This window comes from Brassica napus, chromosome C4 (assembly GCF_020379485.1).
Source record: "Brassica napus cultivar Da-Ae chromosome C4, Da-Ae, whole genome shotgun sequence".
Taxonomy (NCBI): domain Eukaryota; kingdom Viridiplantae; phylum Streptophyta; class Magnoliopsida; order Brassicales; family Brassicaceae; genus Brassica; species Brassica napus.
This window is the reverse complement of record NC_063447.1, coordinates 14,897,065-14,912,133: the sequence shown is the minus strand read 5'-3', so window position 1 is coordinate 14,912,133 and position 15,069 is coordinate 14,897,065. Positions and strand designations below refer to the sequence as shown.

General features: G+C 40.0%; 4 protein-coding genes across 4 annotated transcripts; 2 read left to right on the top strand and 2 right to left on the bottom strand.

Annotated features, from left to right (window-relative positions):
- The first annotated feature begins 39 nt into the window (after positions 1 to 39).
- Positions 40 to 1,183, top strand: LOC106415530 (histone H1.2). The gene is made up of 2 exons (XM_013856272.3): positions 40 to 301; positions 373 to 1,183. Exons 1-2 carry the CDS (start codon positions 122 to 124, stop codon positions 967 to 969), a joined length of 777 nt encoding a protein of 258 aa, XP_013711726.1. The 5' UTR covers positions 40 to 121; the 3' UTR covers positions 970 to 1,183.
- Positions 1,184 to 1,778: 595 nt separating this feature from the next.
- On the bottom strand, positions 1,779 to 4,667 carry BNAC04G13840D (calmodulin calcium-dependent NAD kinase). The gene is made up of 8 exons (XM_022702260.2): positions 4,293 to 4,667; positions 3,984 to 4,207; positions 3,857 to 3,918; positions 3,548 to 3,769; positions 3,073 to 3,193; positions 2,484 to 2,806; positions 2,259 to 2,403; positions 1,779 to 2,178 (listed from the first exon to the last, which is right to left on the bottom strand). The coding sequence occupies exons 1-8, from the start codon at positions 4,531 to 4,533 to the stop codon at positions 1,918 to 1,920; spliced, it is 1,599 nt and encodes a 532-aa protein (XP_022557981.1). The 5' UTR covers positions 4,534 to 4,667; the 3' UTR covers positions 1,779 to 1,917.
- Positions 4,668 to 4,789: 122 nt separating this feature from the next.
- Positions 4,790 to 7,684, bottom strand: LOC106413929. The gene is made up of 2 exons (XM_048754302.1): positions 7,570 to 7,684; positions 4,790 to 7,284 (listed from the first exon to the last, which is right to left on the bottom strand). Exon 2 carries the CDS (start codon positions 7,192 to 7,194, stop codon positions 4,939 to 4,941), a length of 2,256 nt encoding a protein of 751 aa, XP_048610259.1. The 5' UTR covers positions 7,195 to 7,284; positions 7,570 to 7,684; the 3' UTR covers positions 4,790 to 4,938.
- Positions 7,685 to 9,745: 2,061 nt separating this feature from the next.
- On the top strand, positions 9,746 to 11,580 carry LOC106350791. Its single transcript, XM_048755513.1, has 4 exons — positions 9,746 to 9,873; positions 10,594 to 10,828; positions 10,888 to 11,146; positions 11,285 to 11,580. The coding sequence occupies exons 1-4, from the start codon at positions 9,746 to 9,748 to the stop codon at positions 11,578 to 11,580; spliced, it is 918 nt and encodes a 305-aa protein (XP_048611470.1).
- The last annotated feature ends 3,489 nt before the right edge of the window (positions 11,581 to 15,069 follow it).

Below are 15,069 nucleotides of genomic sequence, written 5' to 3'. Positions count from 1 at the left end.
GGTATTAACCAATCAGAGAAGAGATAGAAAACCTCTTGGTCTCATATTCACATCTGACTATATAAACATTTCTCGTAGCTCTCGTCTTCTTCATCAAAAAAACTTTCAAATCCCTAGAAAGATGTCGACGGAGGAAGAAACCAAGGTGGTTGAGTCAGGAGACGCCGAAGCGACTGCGGCGGCGACGGAGAAGAAGCCTGCGGCGAGGAAGAAGAAGACTAAGGAAGCTAAGCCGCCGGCGAAGAAACCTGCTGCTGCTCCGAGGAAGAGAACCACTTCGTCTCATCCTCCTTACGAAGAGGTACCAGATTCAATTCTCGATCTGATTCGGTTTACAGATTTGTAATTCACTAATTTGATTTTGAATTGCAGATGATCAAAGATGCGATCGTGACGTTGAAGGAGAGAACCGGATCTAGCCAATACGCGATTCAGAAGTTCATCGAGGAGAAGCAGAAGTCGCTTCCTCCTACTTTTAGGAAGCTTCTCCTCGTCAATCTCAGGAGACTCGTCGCTTCCGGGAAGCTCGTCAAAGTCAAAGCCTCTTTCAAGATTCCGTCTGCTAAACCGGCGGCTACGACTAAACCGGTTAAGAAGAAACCAGCTGGTGCTGTTACTAAACCGAAGGGTAAAGCAGCTGCTCCTGCTAAGACCAAACCGGCTGCTAAAGGAGCCAAGAAACCTGCTGCTGCTGCTGCTAAGCCTAAGGCAAAAACCACAACAACTAAAGCTGCTGCCAAGCCCAAACCTAAGACGAAGAGTGTAGCTGCTGTTTCGAAGACTAAGGCGGTTGCTGCTAAGCCTAAGGCGAAGGAGAGACTTGCTAAAGCGTCAAGGACTTCGACTAGGACATCTCCAGGGAAGAAGGCTGCTCCGGCTAAGAAAGCTGCTGCTGCGACTAAGAAGGCTCCGGCTAAGAGTGTGAAGGTTAAATCTCCAGCGAAGAGGGCTTCGACGAGGAAGAAGTGAAGAAGATGATTGGTTTTAGCTTCTCTTAGGGTTTAAGTCTTTGTATAATTGAATCGTCTATGAAGGGGGCTTGCTTTTTTCTAAGTTTATCTTTTTCTTGGTTTCTTCTCGAAACCCTTTTTTCTTGTAATTTTTGGTTTGTTTGAAAATTCAATAGCTATATGTGATGGTTTGCAAAGATGTGCTTCTGCGTTGAATCAATGTGTTTTGAGTAGATTCAGTTTCTTTCTTGTTTTATTGCTCCTGAGAGAGATGCAGATAACATAACTGTGCTTTGAAGGAACTGGTCTCTCTCTTAGTAACGTTAAGTTGAGATTCTTAGGTTATGTCTGAATCATTTGATGCATTTGCTACCTATAACACATCTCTTGCATTTGGTGTTGTTTGTGCAATTCTGTTTGGTTTCTGCTATCTGGCTTTGTGACATAAGTAGAGAGAGACCAGGTTAGGCATTGCCCATTCTTTCTTTCTTTAGAGAGTTTCTGCTAGGTTTTTATGTTCATCTAGGCCTGCCTGATTTGGTTCTTGAATGAATCTAAGGCATTGTATCAACTATCAATGTGTTAAGTAGATTCAGTTTCTTTCTTGTTTCTGCACTTCATGTTCTTGTTTCATTGCTCATGAGAGAAATGGAGATAACATACTATGCTTTGAAGGAACTCATCTCTCTTGACAACAACAAGCTTGGTAAAGTTAAGGTGATGCATTTGCTACCTTTAAGACATCTCTTACATTCAATGTTTTGGTATTGTTTGTGCAATTCTGTTTGGTTTCTGCTATTAAGTTTTCTTACATAAGTAGATAGCAAGTTAAGCAATGCCCATTCTTTCTTTGCTTAGAGAGAATTACTTGTGTTTGATCGTTTTAGGAGTGTTACATTAAACCAAATTTTGTGACATACCAGGAAACAAAGCTAAGAAAAACTGCTGAACTTCTCTAACTTCCGCCTCACCTTGGTGATTCTTGGAGATATTGTTTGAATCTTTCCACTTTCTGAATTGAGTATTTGAGCTCCTGTTGAACGTTGAACCTGGAAGGAGAAAGAACAATGTCTTTCCATATCGATCCAGCTTCACAAGCAGGGTTTGGTCTACTGTACAGCTCATAAATAGATTCCGCATCCTCGTTCAACCTCCCTACATTCTTCAAACAGTCTATCTCCTCTGGATCCACTAGCAATGTCTTTTCCTTTTCTTTCCATCCTATCAGCTGCACACAAAAACCACAACATTGATTCTCACTTTCATTACTCAAAACATTTCAGGTTCTTTTTTTAATTGGCATCTAACCTTTGGAGAACCTTCAAGAGCATTGGTGCAGTAAAGCCTTGCATTGTCAACTATGTTGCAATAAGTAAGAAACGCATCCGCAAACCTCTTGTGAGACCTCAGCTGAGATCTCACCCTAACCGCTCTTCTACACATTATTGCTCTCCTGCATATAGATCATGGTTAAACTAAAAACCTTATGTTAAGAAAGAACACACACACACATTTGCTTGAGAACACTCTCACCTAATGCCTCGAATCACAGCTAAATAGGCATCACACACAATGCCAACTAACTCTATCCTGTATGGCTTTCTCTCCCTTCCATCTTCTTGCAGCTGTTGTCTTTCCCCTATGCGTTCCCAGTAGTTCTCTATAACATCTCCGTTTTCACCAACCTTGTAGCCTGCTCCCATTCTGTAGCGATGGCGATGTACATTCCTCGCCATGGTTACGGTTTGGACTACAAATGGTACCCAAGAGAGTGTTCCATCCATTATCACGTCTCTCCCTTCGTTGAGGGCTGTAACGAGGAGAGATGATGCTGCATCTGTTGATGATTGGTGAACCTGTTCTAATTCCATTTCACAGTCAAGAGTTCCATAACATTTTTTGGATACTTGAATATAACAAAAGGTAATAGGTTTTTAACTATCGGTTCGGAGAAATTTAGTACGAGGTCATAGTTCAAGGGACATTTGATTCGATGGTATATGATAATTTTTATGGGGATATAGCACGTTAACATTAAGGTAATATGTATTTATTGTCACAGGGCAGGTTCTTCTGTAAGAGAGGATTCTTGTTGCAACTACTTAGAAAGAAAGAACCTTACGAATTCAGCAGTCTTGACCATATCAACATGGCCTCTGGAGCTTAGAGCTCTGTATATGACATCAGACTCTTTGAAAGCATCGGCTTCAATAACCACAGCATCTGCTCCTGCCCAAAATGGTCTGATCCAAAAGCACACAAGCATGTACAGTCCAAATCCATAAGAAAAAATTACTAAAGCCCTGTTCGTTTGGTTGCCGCAGGTTTCGGCGTCAGCGGCGGCGGCAGCGTCAATGAGGACAGTTGTTGTTCGTTTCGCAGACGCTGACGCTGCCGCATACTATATCGCGACCGCAGGTTTTATCGGCGTCAGCCGCAGAACGCGGCGTTCGGACGCGACGTCAGACGCAGCTTCCTGCGTCAACAAAACGAACAAGAGTTGACGCAGAATGTTGACGCTGCCGCTGCCGCCGGTACCTGCGGCAACTAAACGAACAGCCCTTTAAGTGAACTTATATATATGAATCGTTACTCACTCCTTGAGAATCTCTTTAAGGACAGTGCTCTTTCCTGCACCCATACCACCACCCATGAGGAGTAGAACCGGGCTCCTGTCCTTGTGTGCAACTGGAGCCATCACTTCTGTACATTCCGAGTCATCAACTGATGCAATCCCCATTGCTTTCATTTCCTCTACCAATGTGTTGAACACTCTTGCCACTTTTAGATTTTTTGTCACCCTCTCAAACCTCTGTTCCCTATATATCAACCAAGGAACAATTAGTTGATAAAAATCACAAAAAAAAAAACATACAACCTGGATTGTTTTTCTTGCGTAGGATCACCTTGTTGCTGCCATGACAATGTGCTTGAGCTTCTTCTTAGGCTCAGCATCAGCGCTAAGTATCTGAAACAAACCCATATGATGTTTTTGGTCTACTAATTATGAAGAAAGGATTATGAACGTTAAACCTGACTGATCACGAGATCGGCATGGCTCCAGTGGTAAGCAAAGTAACTGAGAATACATCTCTCAAACTCCTCAACGAGCTTAATGAAGAGAGAGTCAGCATCAGGCTCTTCAGAGAAAAAGCTGTAGATGTCTTCCTCGCAGCAACCTGATTTCCTTATGTACTCACTGGCTAATTTGCAGAGATGAGGACATTCTCTCCTGTCCTTGAATCCCATCTGCCTCACTACAAACAACATTTCCTTATAATGCATCAAGATCTGTTGACCATAGAGATTTCAAAGAGGATAAATATGTAGATTGATTTTTACCAACGTAGTGAGAGAATCTCTCGAGCTTCTCATGGCCTTTGTGTTTGTGAGACACTCTGAGACGAGGGATGATCTTGGAGTAACGTAGCTTCCTTAGACGGTAAAGCAGTGAGACGGCTAAGAGCAAGCCAATGGTTGAGATTAAGAAAATCTGTGTGAAGGCCGTCGTGTTGCTGTTAAACTCTGAAACACACATTGATCTGTCTGACATATGATGAACGGATTTGGTTTGGGGATTCATCAAGAGACATGAGATTGAGATTGGTTAAACTCCCAAGACTGGGACCATTGTTTGAGTTTGTTTTCTGTTACGAGACAATGTATCTGCTCTCTCCACGTGTATACTCTACTGTACTAAAATAGCTTCGAGCCCTATTACTCCGGATGTTTCTTGTGATTTTGACCATTTAGTTTTGTTTTGTGTTGGCTACAATCTTATTCTATATGTATGTTGCGTGTTTCACAAGCTTCTAGAAAACTCTTTTTACTCAAAGCTATATAACATAAGAAGATATATAAATTGGCTCTAAAAAATGTTTAGTTGATTGTCACTGTTGGAAAATTGAGTTTAAGAGAAAGGCTTTGCAAAGAATGTTCTAAACCTATAAAAAAAAAAATCTAAAAAGAGATATCATAAGCTTTTCTTTTATATAGGAGCTGTGCAAGTTGTTCTGAAATGGCCAGGCTGATTACACCTACTACATCGAACCGCCCGCTTTTGTCGTCCACGGTCCTCTACTTGAACTCTCCTCTTCCTCGGCCGTGGCTGTTGTCTCAACACCCTCGGTGGCGTTATCATAACCTCATCACCACTTTCTCCCTCAGCTTCCATTTTCTTCCACATGGTCTTGTCTGGAACTGGATGTATGGTCTCCGCGTAAGTTCTCCTGTAATTCGCCACAGTGAAGTAACCCTCTGTGAACCTGAAAACGTCCTGTCTGCAAGAGAGGAGCGCTGCAACTGCGTGGCTACAAGGCAAACCGTATAGATCCCATCCGCGGCACATACATGAACGGCATCTAATATCCACTAACAACGTTGCTTCACCAGTCATGACCTCGAATTGCGCCTCGTTTGCCTTGTGAACTTGGTACGCACGAGACTGTTCTATCGCATCGAGGACCAGTCTCTCAGCAGATGGAACTAGTATACTCGACCACTGCACGCTTGCTTCTCGGCGTTCGGTGAACAAAGTCATCAGCTGGCGACGGATACACTCCATCATCTGGATTATAGGAAGACCCGAAGCTTCTTGAATCCAACCGTTGATCGACTCGGTGACATTCACATTCAGATGACCCAACCTGGTTCCTTCAAAGCAGTATGTGGCCCACAAAGAGGGAGGGATGTTACTGACCCACATGGCAGCGTCTTGTGACACCTGCAGCATCTCGTGAACCTTTGCGTGAAACTCAAACTCGGTGGTGCATTTCGCCGCTTCCCAAAAGAGGTTTACGACAACAGAGTCGCTGTTAAACTCCTTGAGGAAAGACTCCGCGAGATGGTGGATGCAGAAGCCGTGAAACGCCGTTGGGAAACTAACTTCTACTCCGTTAACTAGGGACGGCTCTCTGTTAGATAAAATCGTGAGCTTCGGCATGTTCTCCGTGTTCGTTTCGAGCAGCTGACGCAGCTCCGAGAGGAACCAGTGCCAGCTACTACCATCGTTCTCCTCCACAACGATCGCGAAAGCTAAAGGAAACATTGCACCGTCTCCATCAAAGGCAGTGGCGAGCAGCAGCGTTCCTAGATACTTGCTCTTCAGAACGATCTTGTCCAATGTAATGAGAGGTCGACACGCGTTGAGGAAACCAGAGATCGATGCATGAAAAGAGATGAACAGCTGCTGGAAGCTCCCATCATCAGGGTGTCCGTTAACCACAGCGATGCTCCCAGGATTCGTCCTTCTAATCTCATCGCAATACCGAGGAAGAAGGCGGTAATCTTCTTCGAACGAACCTCGAACAGTAGCCATCACACGCTCTTTCCCTCTCCACGCTTGCTTGTAGGACAGTGTAATCCCATGGACTTGATGAATCTCCTCAAGTATCTCCTTAGGTTTGCAGTGAGGATTCTCTCTCAGCGTCTCTTTCACAGCCTCGGCAACCCACTCAACCGAAGCCTGATGGTGACCGAGGTGTAAGATACCGCCGCACGTGTGGCTCCCGTGGATAGTCCTTATCGAAAAAGTTGGCACACCGGGAAGCCTGGCGCAGTGGATCCTCCAAGGGCAGCCCACGCTAGCGCATTTAGCAGTGAAGCGAGTTTTATCAGATTTAAGCGTCTGCATCTCAAACCGTGAGGCGATTGCTGCATCTCTCAACGCTCTCCTGCAAGCGAGGACATCTGAAAACTCCATACCAACTTCCAAATTATGCTCAGGAGCTGGAGCCAGAGAGCGGCACTGAACAGTAGGAGGAGCCAACTCTAGCTGCTGAGAAAGGCTTATGTCCAAATCAGCTACTATGGGATCCGTATTCATGCAGTGACCCACCCCTAACTGTAAGCTATCAGTGAGATCCTCTGAAACTACTAAAGCTAGTTTGTCATTCTCTGAAGCTTCCACAGAGTCATCATCGTTATCAGGAAAGGAGATGTCATAAGCATTGTCATAGCTTCCGTCTCGGATCTCCTGAGAATCAACCTCATCTTTTCCCTCGAGAGACTGTCCTTCGTGTATCTCTCCACTCTGAGTCCAGACCTCGTTTTGATCACGTGAAACACCAATCTGCAGGTCAGTTGCTTGTAGCGGTTGGAAAGCAAACTTGTACCCGTGAGCAGGAGGAGGAGGAGGAAACAGTTCGTTGTTCTGTCGAGGTTCCACAAAATGCTCATCCTGTCTAAACGAGGATATCTCGTGATTCTCCTCCGCTGCCATCATCATCAGCTGGTGATTTGCCATTTCATCACAGTAAACAAAGTATTTGCCAAGTAGAATGCCAGACAATATCTTCTCCAGAATCTAACTCAACTCGTGCAATTCGTTATAGACCTGCAAGCAAGAAAACAAATATATGAACAACAACATAAGACAAGATGAGAATAACAAAGAGCTCCTAGGATTATCAGAACCTATAAAATAACAACAAGTTGAGACAGTAGCAGGTTCCCAAAGCCTAAGTACCCCCCAAAGGTATAGCAACAAAAGTAACGAAGAACTTTGGAAGCAATCTGCCAAAACCCAAAGCTTCCGAGATTGAAAAAAACCTAAAAACTTGGAACAAGATTTCACCCAAATTCGATAGAAAAGAGGAGATCGGAAGAGATGGAAACTCACGGATTCAAAGAGGAAGGATTTGGCGGGTAAGGAAGCAGACAAGGGGGAAATTCTGGGCGATGGAGAAGGGCAAAGAAGGGATCCGGCGAATTTTTTTGATTCCTCTTCCATATTCTTCAATTACACCCTTTTATTAGGTTTTACAAGGGTATTTTAGTCATTCACAACTTGGACTGTTCTTTTTTTTAAAAAAAAAAAAATATAATTATCATAAAAACTATGATTTCACACGTGAGTAGAAATACTCTATTTCTTACATTACATTTGCATATTTATTATATATATATATATATATAAGTATTGTGCTATTTATTTATCTTTATTAAAGTTAGGTAATTTTTTTTCAAACTTTAAATTCGAAGTTTTGTCAACTCGAAGAACAAAGTTGTTTTTTACAGATGTTCTAAACTAAACGGTTCTGAAAACTCAAATCGGAAGTACAAAACCAGTATGAATAGTTGCTGATGGAAGACTACCACTTCTGTATACATGTGGTATAAATATGTCGAATGACAAAAATATGGAAAAGCGCTCTTTATATTTTTGTAATTCATCTGCGAGTCGAGAATGAGCATGTACAACGCGGGATTATAGATAATCCTTAGCTATAATCCTTAACGCTTTTTGATTAAATAAACATTAAAAAAGGAGTGCAAACTTAAGGATGATCCTTAATTAAGGATAACAAGGACGAAGCCCTTAATGCGCTGGCGCTATCTCATTGGTTCGGATTAGGGTTGTCTCTTGTTAGGGGAGAGAAAAAACACGCGAGCCAACCTCATTCTATCTCGTAGCCGAAAAAAAAACATAGCAGAAAGAGAGGCGATGGAGAGGCGACAGATCGTGACTTTTGAAGGTAAAATCCGAGCTTTATCTTTTTTTTTTCCTTCTCGAGTTGATGCATGTTGATTTCATCACGTTTAAGGGTTCGATTGTGGTGTTTTAAAATATTTAGGGTTTCAAATCGGATTGGGGATTAAAATCGATTTAGGGTTTTCGTCTGGGTTTGATTTTTTTTTAATTTTCGCTTCGGTTGTTTGTTGTTATCGTCTGGATTAGAGGTTCGGGAATGAGTTCACAATCGATATAGGGTTTTGGCTCTTGATTTGAATTTTTTTTTTTTTGAATGAGAATCGTCTGGGTTTGATTTTTTTTTCATTTTCGCTTTGGCTGTTTGTTGTTATCGTCTCAATTAGAGGTTCGAGATTGAGTTCACAATCGATTTAGGGTTTTGGTTCTTGATTTGAATTTTTTTTTGAATGAGAATCGTCTGGGTTTTATAATATTTGTCGATTTAGAATCGGTTATATGTTTGCAATGGTTACAATGAATTTAATCAACATTTTTTTTCTTCTTGCAGGTTCTGAAATGGATGAAGAACAACGAGATATGAAAGCACACAAAACATACTACCAAAGGGTTGATTTCATATCAAATTCGCTGCATGGGATTTCCCAACTGTGCCCCTGTGGATCAATCACAAAGGAAATTGTAGATGAAGAGGATACATATGACTACCTCCGTGGGAAAAGATACTTCATCTGCAAAGACTTCGAGGTATGAAGTTTCTTTCTATCTCTTTCATTTATTAGCGGTTATATGTTTGCTATTTGACCATTTTTTTTCTTTTGGCAGAATGACGGTCTACATTACAGGCAACCATGGGTTATGGGTGCGCAAGAAGAGGTTGAGAGGCTCAAACAGAAAGTTCTCCGCCATGAGAACCTTCTTAGAGAGTGTGAGGCACTTAAGGTGAGTTTATATTTTTTTCAGTATCATAAAATTGGTGTTTGTACTATCTTTCTAACCCATGTGTTTTGGTTTGTCTTATGTCTGTTCAGGCATATGTTAAAATGTTGGTAAAACGGGTGTCTGAACTTGAGCGACTCCTCTGAGGTTAGTCTTTAAACTCAACCGCATTAGTTTCCTGGTTAGAGAACATAGCTTTTTGAATTGAAACGGATAGGACTGTCGGTAACTGTGTAGTTAGGAAAAAATATAACTTTGCCTTAGTGAATCACACTTCATTAAATAGACCCTAACTGCATTTTGCAAACTAAAACTTCATTAAATTGTCTCTAGCTGTTCTGATAAGACAATTTTCTACTAGGATTCAATGTAGTATCCCTTATTTAATCCTTGCAGAATACTAGTAGAGAATCACACTTCATCTTAAATGGCAAGCTCCTCTAGTTTTGTTAATCTCTTAGCGAGCCAAGGGTCAGTTGACCTTGACTCTGCAGAGACTCCTTTGTTTAGTACCCAATCTCCTCAAGAGTCAAGTGTCAAAGAGAGGAGAAAGTGGTCTGTGAAGGAGGATTTAATCCTGATAGGTGCTTGGCTCAACACTAGCAAAGATTAAATCGTCGGTAACGAACAAAAAGGTGCTAAGAGATTAACAATAAAATCACGGGTTGTATGTGTCACGGGTTGCTTTGTTGTTGTTGTTGCTTTGTATTTCGAACTTCCCTTTATAAGTCAGTGTGTGTTGCTCTTATTGTAGTCTGAACTTGTATCATCTCACCAATGAAATTTCTTTCCTCTTATTCCAAACTTTGATTTTTCTACTTCTCAACAACTCAAGACACTTCAAACAATTCTCCAATCTTTCCTCCTCTTCTACTTCTCTAAATTTCACGACAATTAAACCAACAAATCAAGACAGTTCAACCAATTCTCCAAGCTTTCCTCTTGTTCAACTACTTCTCAAATAACTACTTATCAAGTAATGTTTTTTTTTTAAACTCTAAACATGATTCTAAAACCTGATTACTAATTTTTTTTTAACTCTAAACATGATTCTAAAACCTGATTAGTAATTTTTTTTAACTCTAAACATGATTCTAAAACTTGATTAGTAATTTTTTATTTTTTTTAACTCTAAACATGATTCTAAAACTTGATTAGTAATTTTTTTTAACTCTAACCATGATTCTAAAACCTGATTAGTAATTTGTTTTGATTTTTTTTAACTCTAACCATGATTCTAAAACCTGATTACTAATTTTTTTTTGTTTTTTGCAGTATGGGAGATGAAGTCGATCGAATATTGAATGCGACATTGGATAAGACTGTCGATGAATATTTTGAAGACACATACAACAACATCGTCAAGAACCAAACAAAGAAACAAAGCAAACGTGCATATGTCGAACGAAACCGCGAAGAGAGCCATACAAGACTATGGACTGACTACTTCAGTGAAAATCTTACATTTCCGCCTCATTTATTCAGACGGCGTTTCCGCATGAACAAGGCGGTATTCATGCATATTGTCGATCGCCTCTCAGAAAATTTTCTATTCTTTCAACAAAGAAGAGATGCTGTCGGAAGATTAGGTCTATCTCCACTACAAATGTGTACAGCATCTCTTCGTATGGCTGTGCTGCTGACGCCGTTGACGAATATCTCCGACTTGGTGAAAGCACAACACTTTCATGTTTAAGCAAATTCACAGAAGGCGTAATACAGTTATTTGGAGATGAGTATCTACGAAGACCCACTCCAGAGGATCTTCAGCGACTACTCGATATTGGAGAGATACACGGCTTTCCTGGGATGATAGGAAGCATCGCCTGTATGCATTGGGAGTGAAAAAATTGCCCAACCGCCTGGTAAGGACAGTACACACGTAGATCAGGAAAGCCAACAATTGTCTTGGAGGCTGTAGCTTCACAAGATCTTTGGATATGACACGCTTTTTTTGGTCCTCCAGGTACCTTAAACGATATTAACGTCCTCGATTGGTCTCCTGTTTTTGATGACATTTTACAAGGTCGAGCTCCAAGGGTACAATATGTGGTCAACGGGCACCAATATGATTTGGCGTACTACCTTACAGACGGCATATATCAAAAATGGTCAACATTTATCCAATCTATCTTAAACCCTCAAGGTCCTGAAGCAGAGTTATTTGCTAAAGTTCAAGAAGCAACCCGAAAAGATGTGGAGCGTGCTTTTGGAGTTTTGCAAGCTCGAGTTGCAATAGTGAAAAACCCGGCTATTTTGTGAGACAATAGACAAATAGGGATGATTATGCGAACATGTATCATACTGCACAATATGATAGTAGAAAATGAACGCAATGGATACACTCAGTATGATATATCAGAGTTTGAAGAAGGAGACTCGAGTAGAAGTTCACAGGTGGATATGTCATATTCTTCGAAGCCTTCAAATCTCCGTACTATGCTTGACATACGGAGTCGTGTTCGTGACCCGCACATACATGGACAATTGAAATATGATTTGATTCAAAATATTTGGAACAAGTTTGGTAATGATGAAGATGTTTAATTATTGTATGTTTACATTTTTTTTTTCAATAAATGAAAATTTTTAATTTCAAATTTTAAAATTTAAAATTTCTAAGATTCAAAAAAAAAAAAAAATTATAAGGACTCCATATTGGATAACACCATTGGAGTTGCTCTAAGCCACCTTATTGGTATACACAAAATATGTGTCAAATCGCAAATACAATAATATTTTGTAAAATCTTCATAGATTTTAAGCTCTATCAAAGTTTGCATGTAATTGTGAGAGCCTTCGTTAAATATTTCTTATTCTCATAATTGGTTATACTATTACTTATTCTCTAAAATCAGTGAATCGAAACCCATTAAAAATAAAATTCAAAATCGTTAACAACGGATAGACAGTAAGATTTAAAGTACTCGGTGAAAAACAAGAAAATAAGGCATATAACAAATCTAAAGAAATCCAAATAGGTTAGTGTCATTTGATTGTTGAAGCAAACAAAATGATTCTATGAGAAATTGTTATTGGGGGTTTGACGATGTTAAAAAAAAAAGAGGAAGAGATAATAAATTAGTATTCTTCTTTTTGAACAAATCTAGTGTTATTTGCTTATATATTTTAATAGATTTATAAATTCAATCCAAATATAGTGTTATTGGTTTGGTCTTTTTGCAGAATTGACCTACAATTTAAAGTCAAACACAAAACTAATTTTTTTTTTTTTTGGAAATTGGTTTTGCTCTATTCACCCCACAAGTTCATATAATTCACGAAAATGCCATCAATTTTTTCTTTTCTTTTCGAAAATGATATTTTTACTGTCTCACCCTCATCATCTTCAAGTAATTACAAGATTGCCATTGTCATCAATACCCCAACCACCATGAACAACCAATTTGAAGCTCTTAATGCTCCCAAAATCGAGTTACCCTTCTTCTTTTTCCTTTCTTGTGAACTAAACACAACATATCTCTCACTTTCTCTCCACAATAAGCTAAAAAAACCCAAGATTTTGATTCTACATTTTTTATGGTTCATAGAGTCATAGAAGCTAACGATTCTGAGTGGGTCACTTTCGTTTGAGATTATGTGTGCTTGGAAAAGCCTTATGCGTGCTAAGAAAATTATCTCACCAATTTAAGGTATGAAATCGAGTTTTTTTTCCAGATCTGTTCGTCAGACGACTTACATGGGAAGTCGTCTGGCTGTAGACAGCTTACATGGAAGTCGTCTGGTCAATGCAGAGGTTATTTTTGCAATTGACTTTGAAATCGGTTTTCTAAGACGACTGAAAGTTAAGTCGTCTGATTTTTTTTGGTTACAAAAAAATCTCTAAAGAACAAAGACTACTTACATTTCAGTCGTCATATGTTAGTTTTGCATTTGACTGGATTATTTCAGAAGTTTGACTTTCCCGTACGACTTACATTTCAGTCTTCTGGTGAAAATTGAAATATCAATATTTTTATTAACACTAGACGACTTACAATTAAGTAGTCATAGGTTAGTTTTGCAATTGAAAAAAAAACTTCAATATTTAATCATACCCAGACGACTTACAATTCAGTCATCCGCCCGACGATTTTATTCCGAGATTCTGGTCAAACCTCGTAAATCCTGGACAACTTACATGTAAGTCGTCTGACGGACGACTGAATTGTAAGTCGTCTATATATAATTAATTATTGAAGTTTTTTTTTCAATTGTAAAACTAACTTATGACGACTTAATTGTAAGTCGTCTAGTTTTTAAAAAATATTCTTATTTTAATTTTCACGAGACGACTGAAATGTAAGTCGTTCAGGAAAGTCAAACTTCTAAAATAATCCAGTCAAATGCAAAACTAACCTATGACGACTGAAATGTACGTCGTCTAGCTTTTTTGGAGTTTTTTTAACCAAACAAAAGTAAACGACTTATTTTTCAGTCGTCTGAAATAACAGATTTCAAAGTCAATTGCAAAAATAACCTCTGCACGACGTATAGTTTAGTCGTCAGAATTACTTAGATTGAAGTCGTCCGCTTCGATCTTTAATATACTTTCGTTTTCTTTGTTCTAAGTTTGCTAATGTGTTTTATTTTTGACTTTTTCAGATGATGCGTCAGTTACATGCAGTGTATGGAAATTGGTTGTTGAAAGATGGATGTTGGAATTTTGTGGTTGATCATTTCAAAGGAGCAAGAATGTTATTTTTGAGTGAAGGTTTGACACATGCTGATCTTGTTGCAATGGCTCAAGAAGATTATAACCTGGATATGAACACAGAGTCTGTGGAGTTAACCTACTCATTACATTAGATTGCTCCAGACCTTTCCTATTCATGTTACAAGTGATAGACAAGTTCAGAACTTGCTCGAGATAACTAAAACGCATGAAGTACGTCTTTGTGTATCAAGCTTTAGCAAGATGAGAACGGTTTCAGAGGAAAGGGATGAAGATCATGTAGGAGATGAGGCTGAGGAGGGGGATGAAGCTGAGGAGGGGGATGAAGCCGATGTTAGGGATGAAGATGAAGAGGGGCATGAAGCTGAGGAGGGGATGAAGCTGAGGAGGGGCATGAAGCTGAGGATCATGATGGGGAGGAGGATGCTGACATCCCTGTTGTCGATGATGCTGAGGATTAATAGTGAGTATGGAAAGGTTAAAGACGAGGATGAGGAAGAAGATGATGAAATCGTTTTGATGATTACAAAGGGGCATATGGTTGTGAAGAGAGGAAGGATCATCTGCAGACATAATATATGTCAACCAGAGTTTTTGCTAGTAAGGATGCACTGCTTTCAGAGTTGCGGTTGACAGCGGTGAGGCGTAGGTCTCCTTCAGAATATTCAAGTCAACGAAAACTCTCTTGTGACAACATGTCGTGTTAGTGGTTGTCAATGGAAGGTCCGAGCAAGTGTGAAACATGGGACTAAAACATTTGGGTAACCAAGTATGTGGCACTCATACATGTTCATCCCAGACAGAATTGCTCAGCGGAAACTCTGTACGCCGAAGTACATTGGTCGACTTTTCATAGATCGTGTTGGAATCATTGATGGGTTGACACTACAAGGAAATAGGGGGATCTGATGGCCGGAAATCGTCGGAGGAATTCGTCGGAATAGAACGATTCCGACGAAGTTCTGACGAACAATCCGTGGTATCATTTCGTCGGAAAAAAAAAATTCGCGGAATTCGTCAGAACTTCCGACGATTTCTGACGAATACCGAGAAACGGTCATTCTGACGAATTCCGA

Bases quoted from the DNA above. Each gene is read 5' to 3' on its own strand.
- LOC106415530 (XM_013856272.3), top strand. From the start codon at position 122: ATGTCGACGGAGGAAGAAACCAAGGTGGTTGAGTCAGGAGACGCCGAA. The intron at 302-372 runs GTACCAGATTCA...TTTGAATTGCAG, and splicing joins CTCATCCTCCTTACGAAGAG to ATGATCAAAGATGCGATCGT.
- BNAC04G13840D (XM_022702260.2), bottom strand. From the start codon at position 4,533: ATGAATCCCCAAACCAAATCCGTTCATCATATGTCAGACAGATCAATG. The intron at 4,208-4,292 runs GTAAAAATCAAT...TGTTGTTTGTAG, and splicing joins GAGATTCTCTCACTACGTTG to TGAGGCAGATGGGATTCAAG. The intron at 2,179-2,258 runs GTTAGATGCCAA...TTTTGTGTGCAG, and splicing joins CTCTTGAAGGTTCTCCAAAG to CTGATAGGATGGAAAGAAAA.
- LOC106413929 (XM_048754302.1), bottom strand. From the start codon at position 7,194: ATGGCAAATCACCAGCTGATGATGATGGCAGCGGAGGAGAATCACGAG.
- LOC106350791 (XM_048755513.1), top strand. From the start codon at position 9,746: ATGGCAAGCTCCTCTAGTTTTGTTAATCTCTTAGCGAGCCAAGGGTCA. The intron at 9,874-10,593 runs GTCTGTGAAGGA...TGTTTTTTGCAG, and splicing joins GTCAAAGAGAGGAGAAAGTG to TATGGGAGATGAAGTCGATC. The intron at 11,147-11,284 runs GTATGCATTGGG...TTGGTCCTCCAG, and splicing joins GATGATAGGAAGCATCGCCT to GTACCTTAAACGATATTAAC.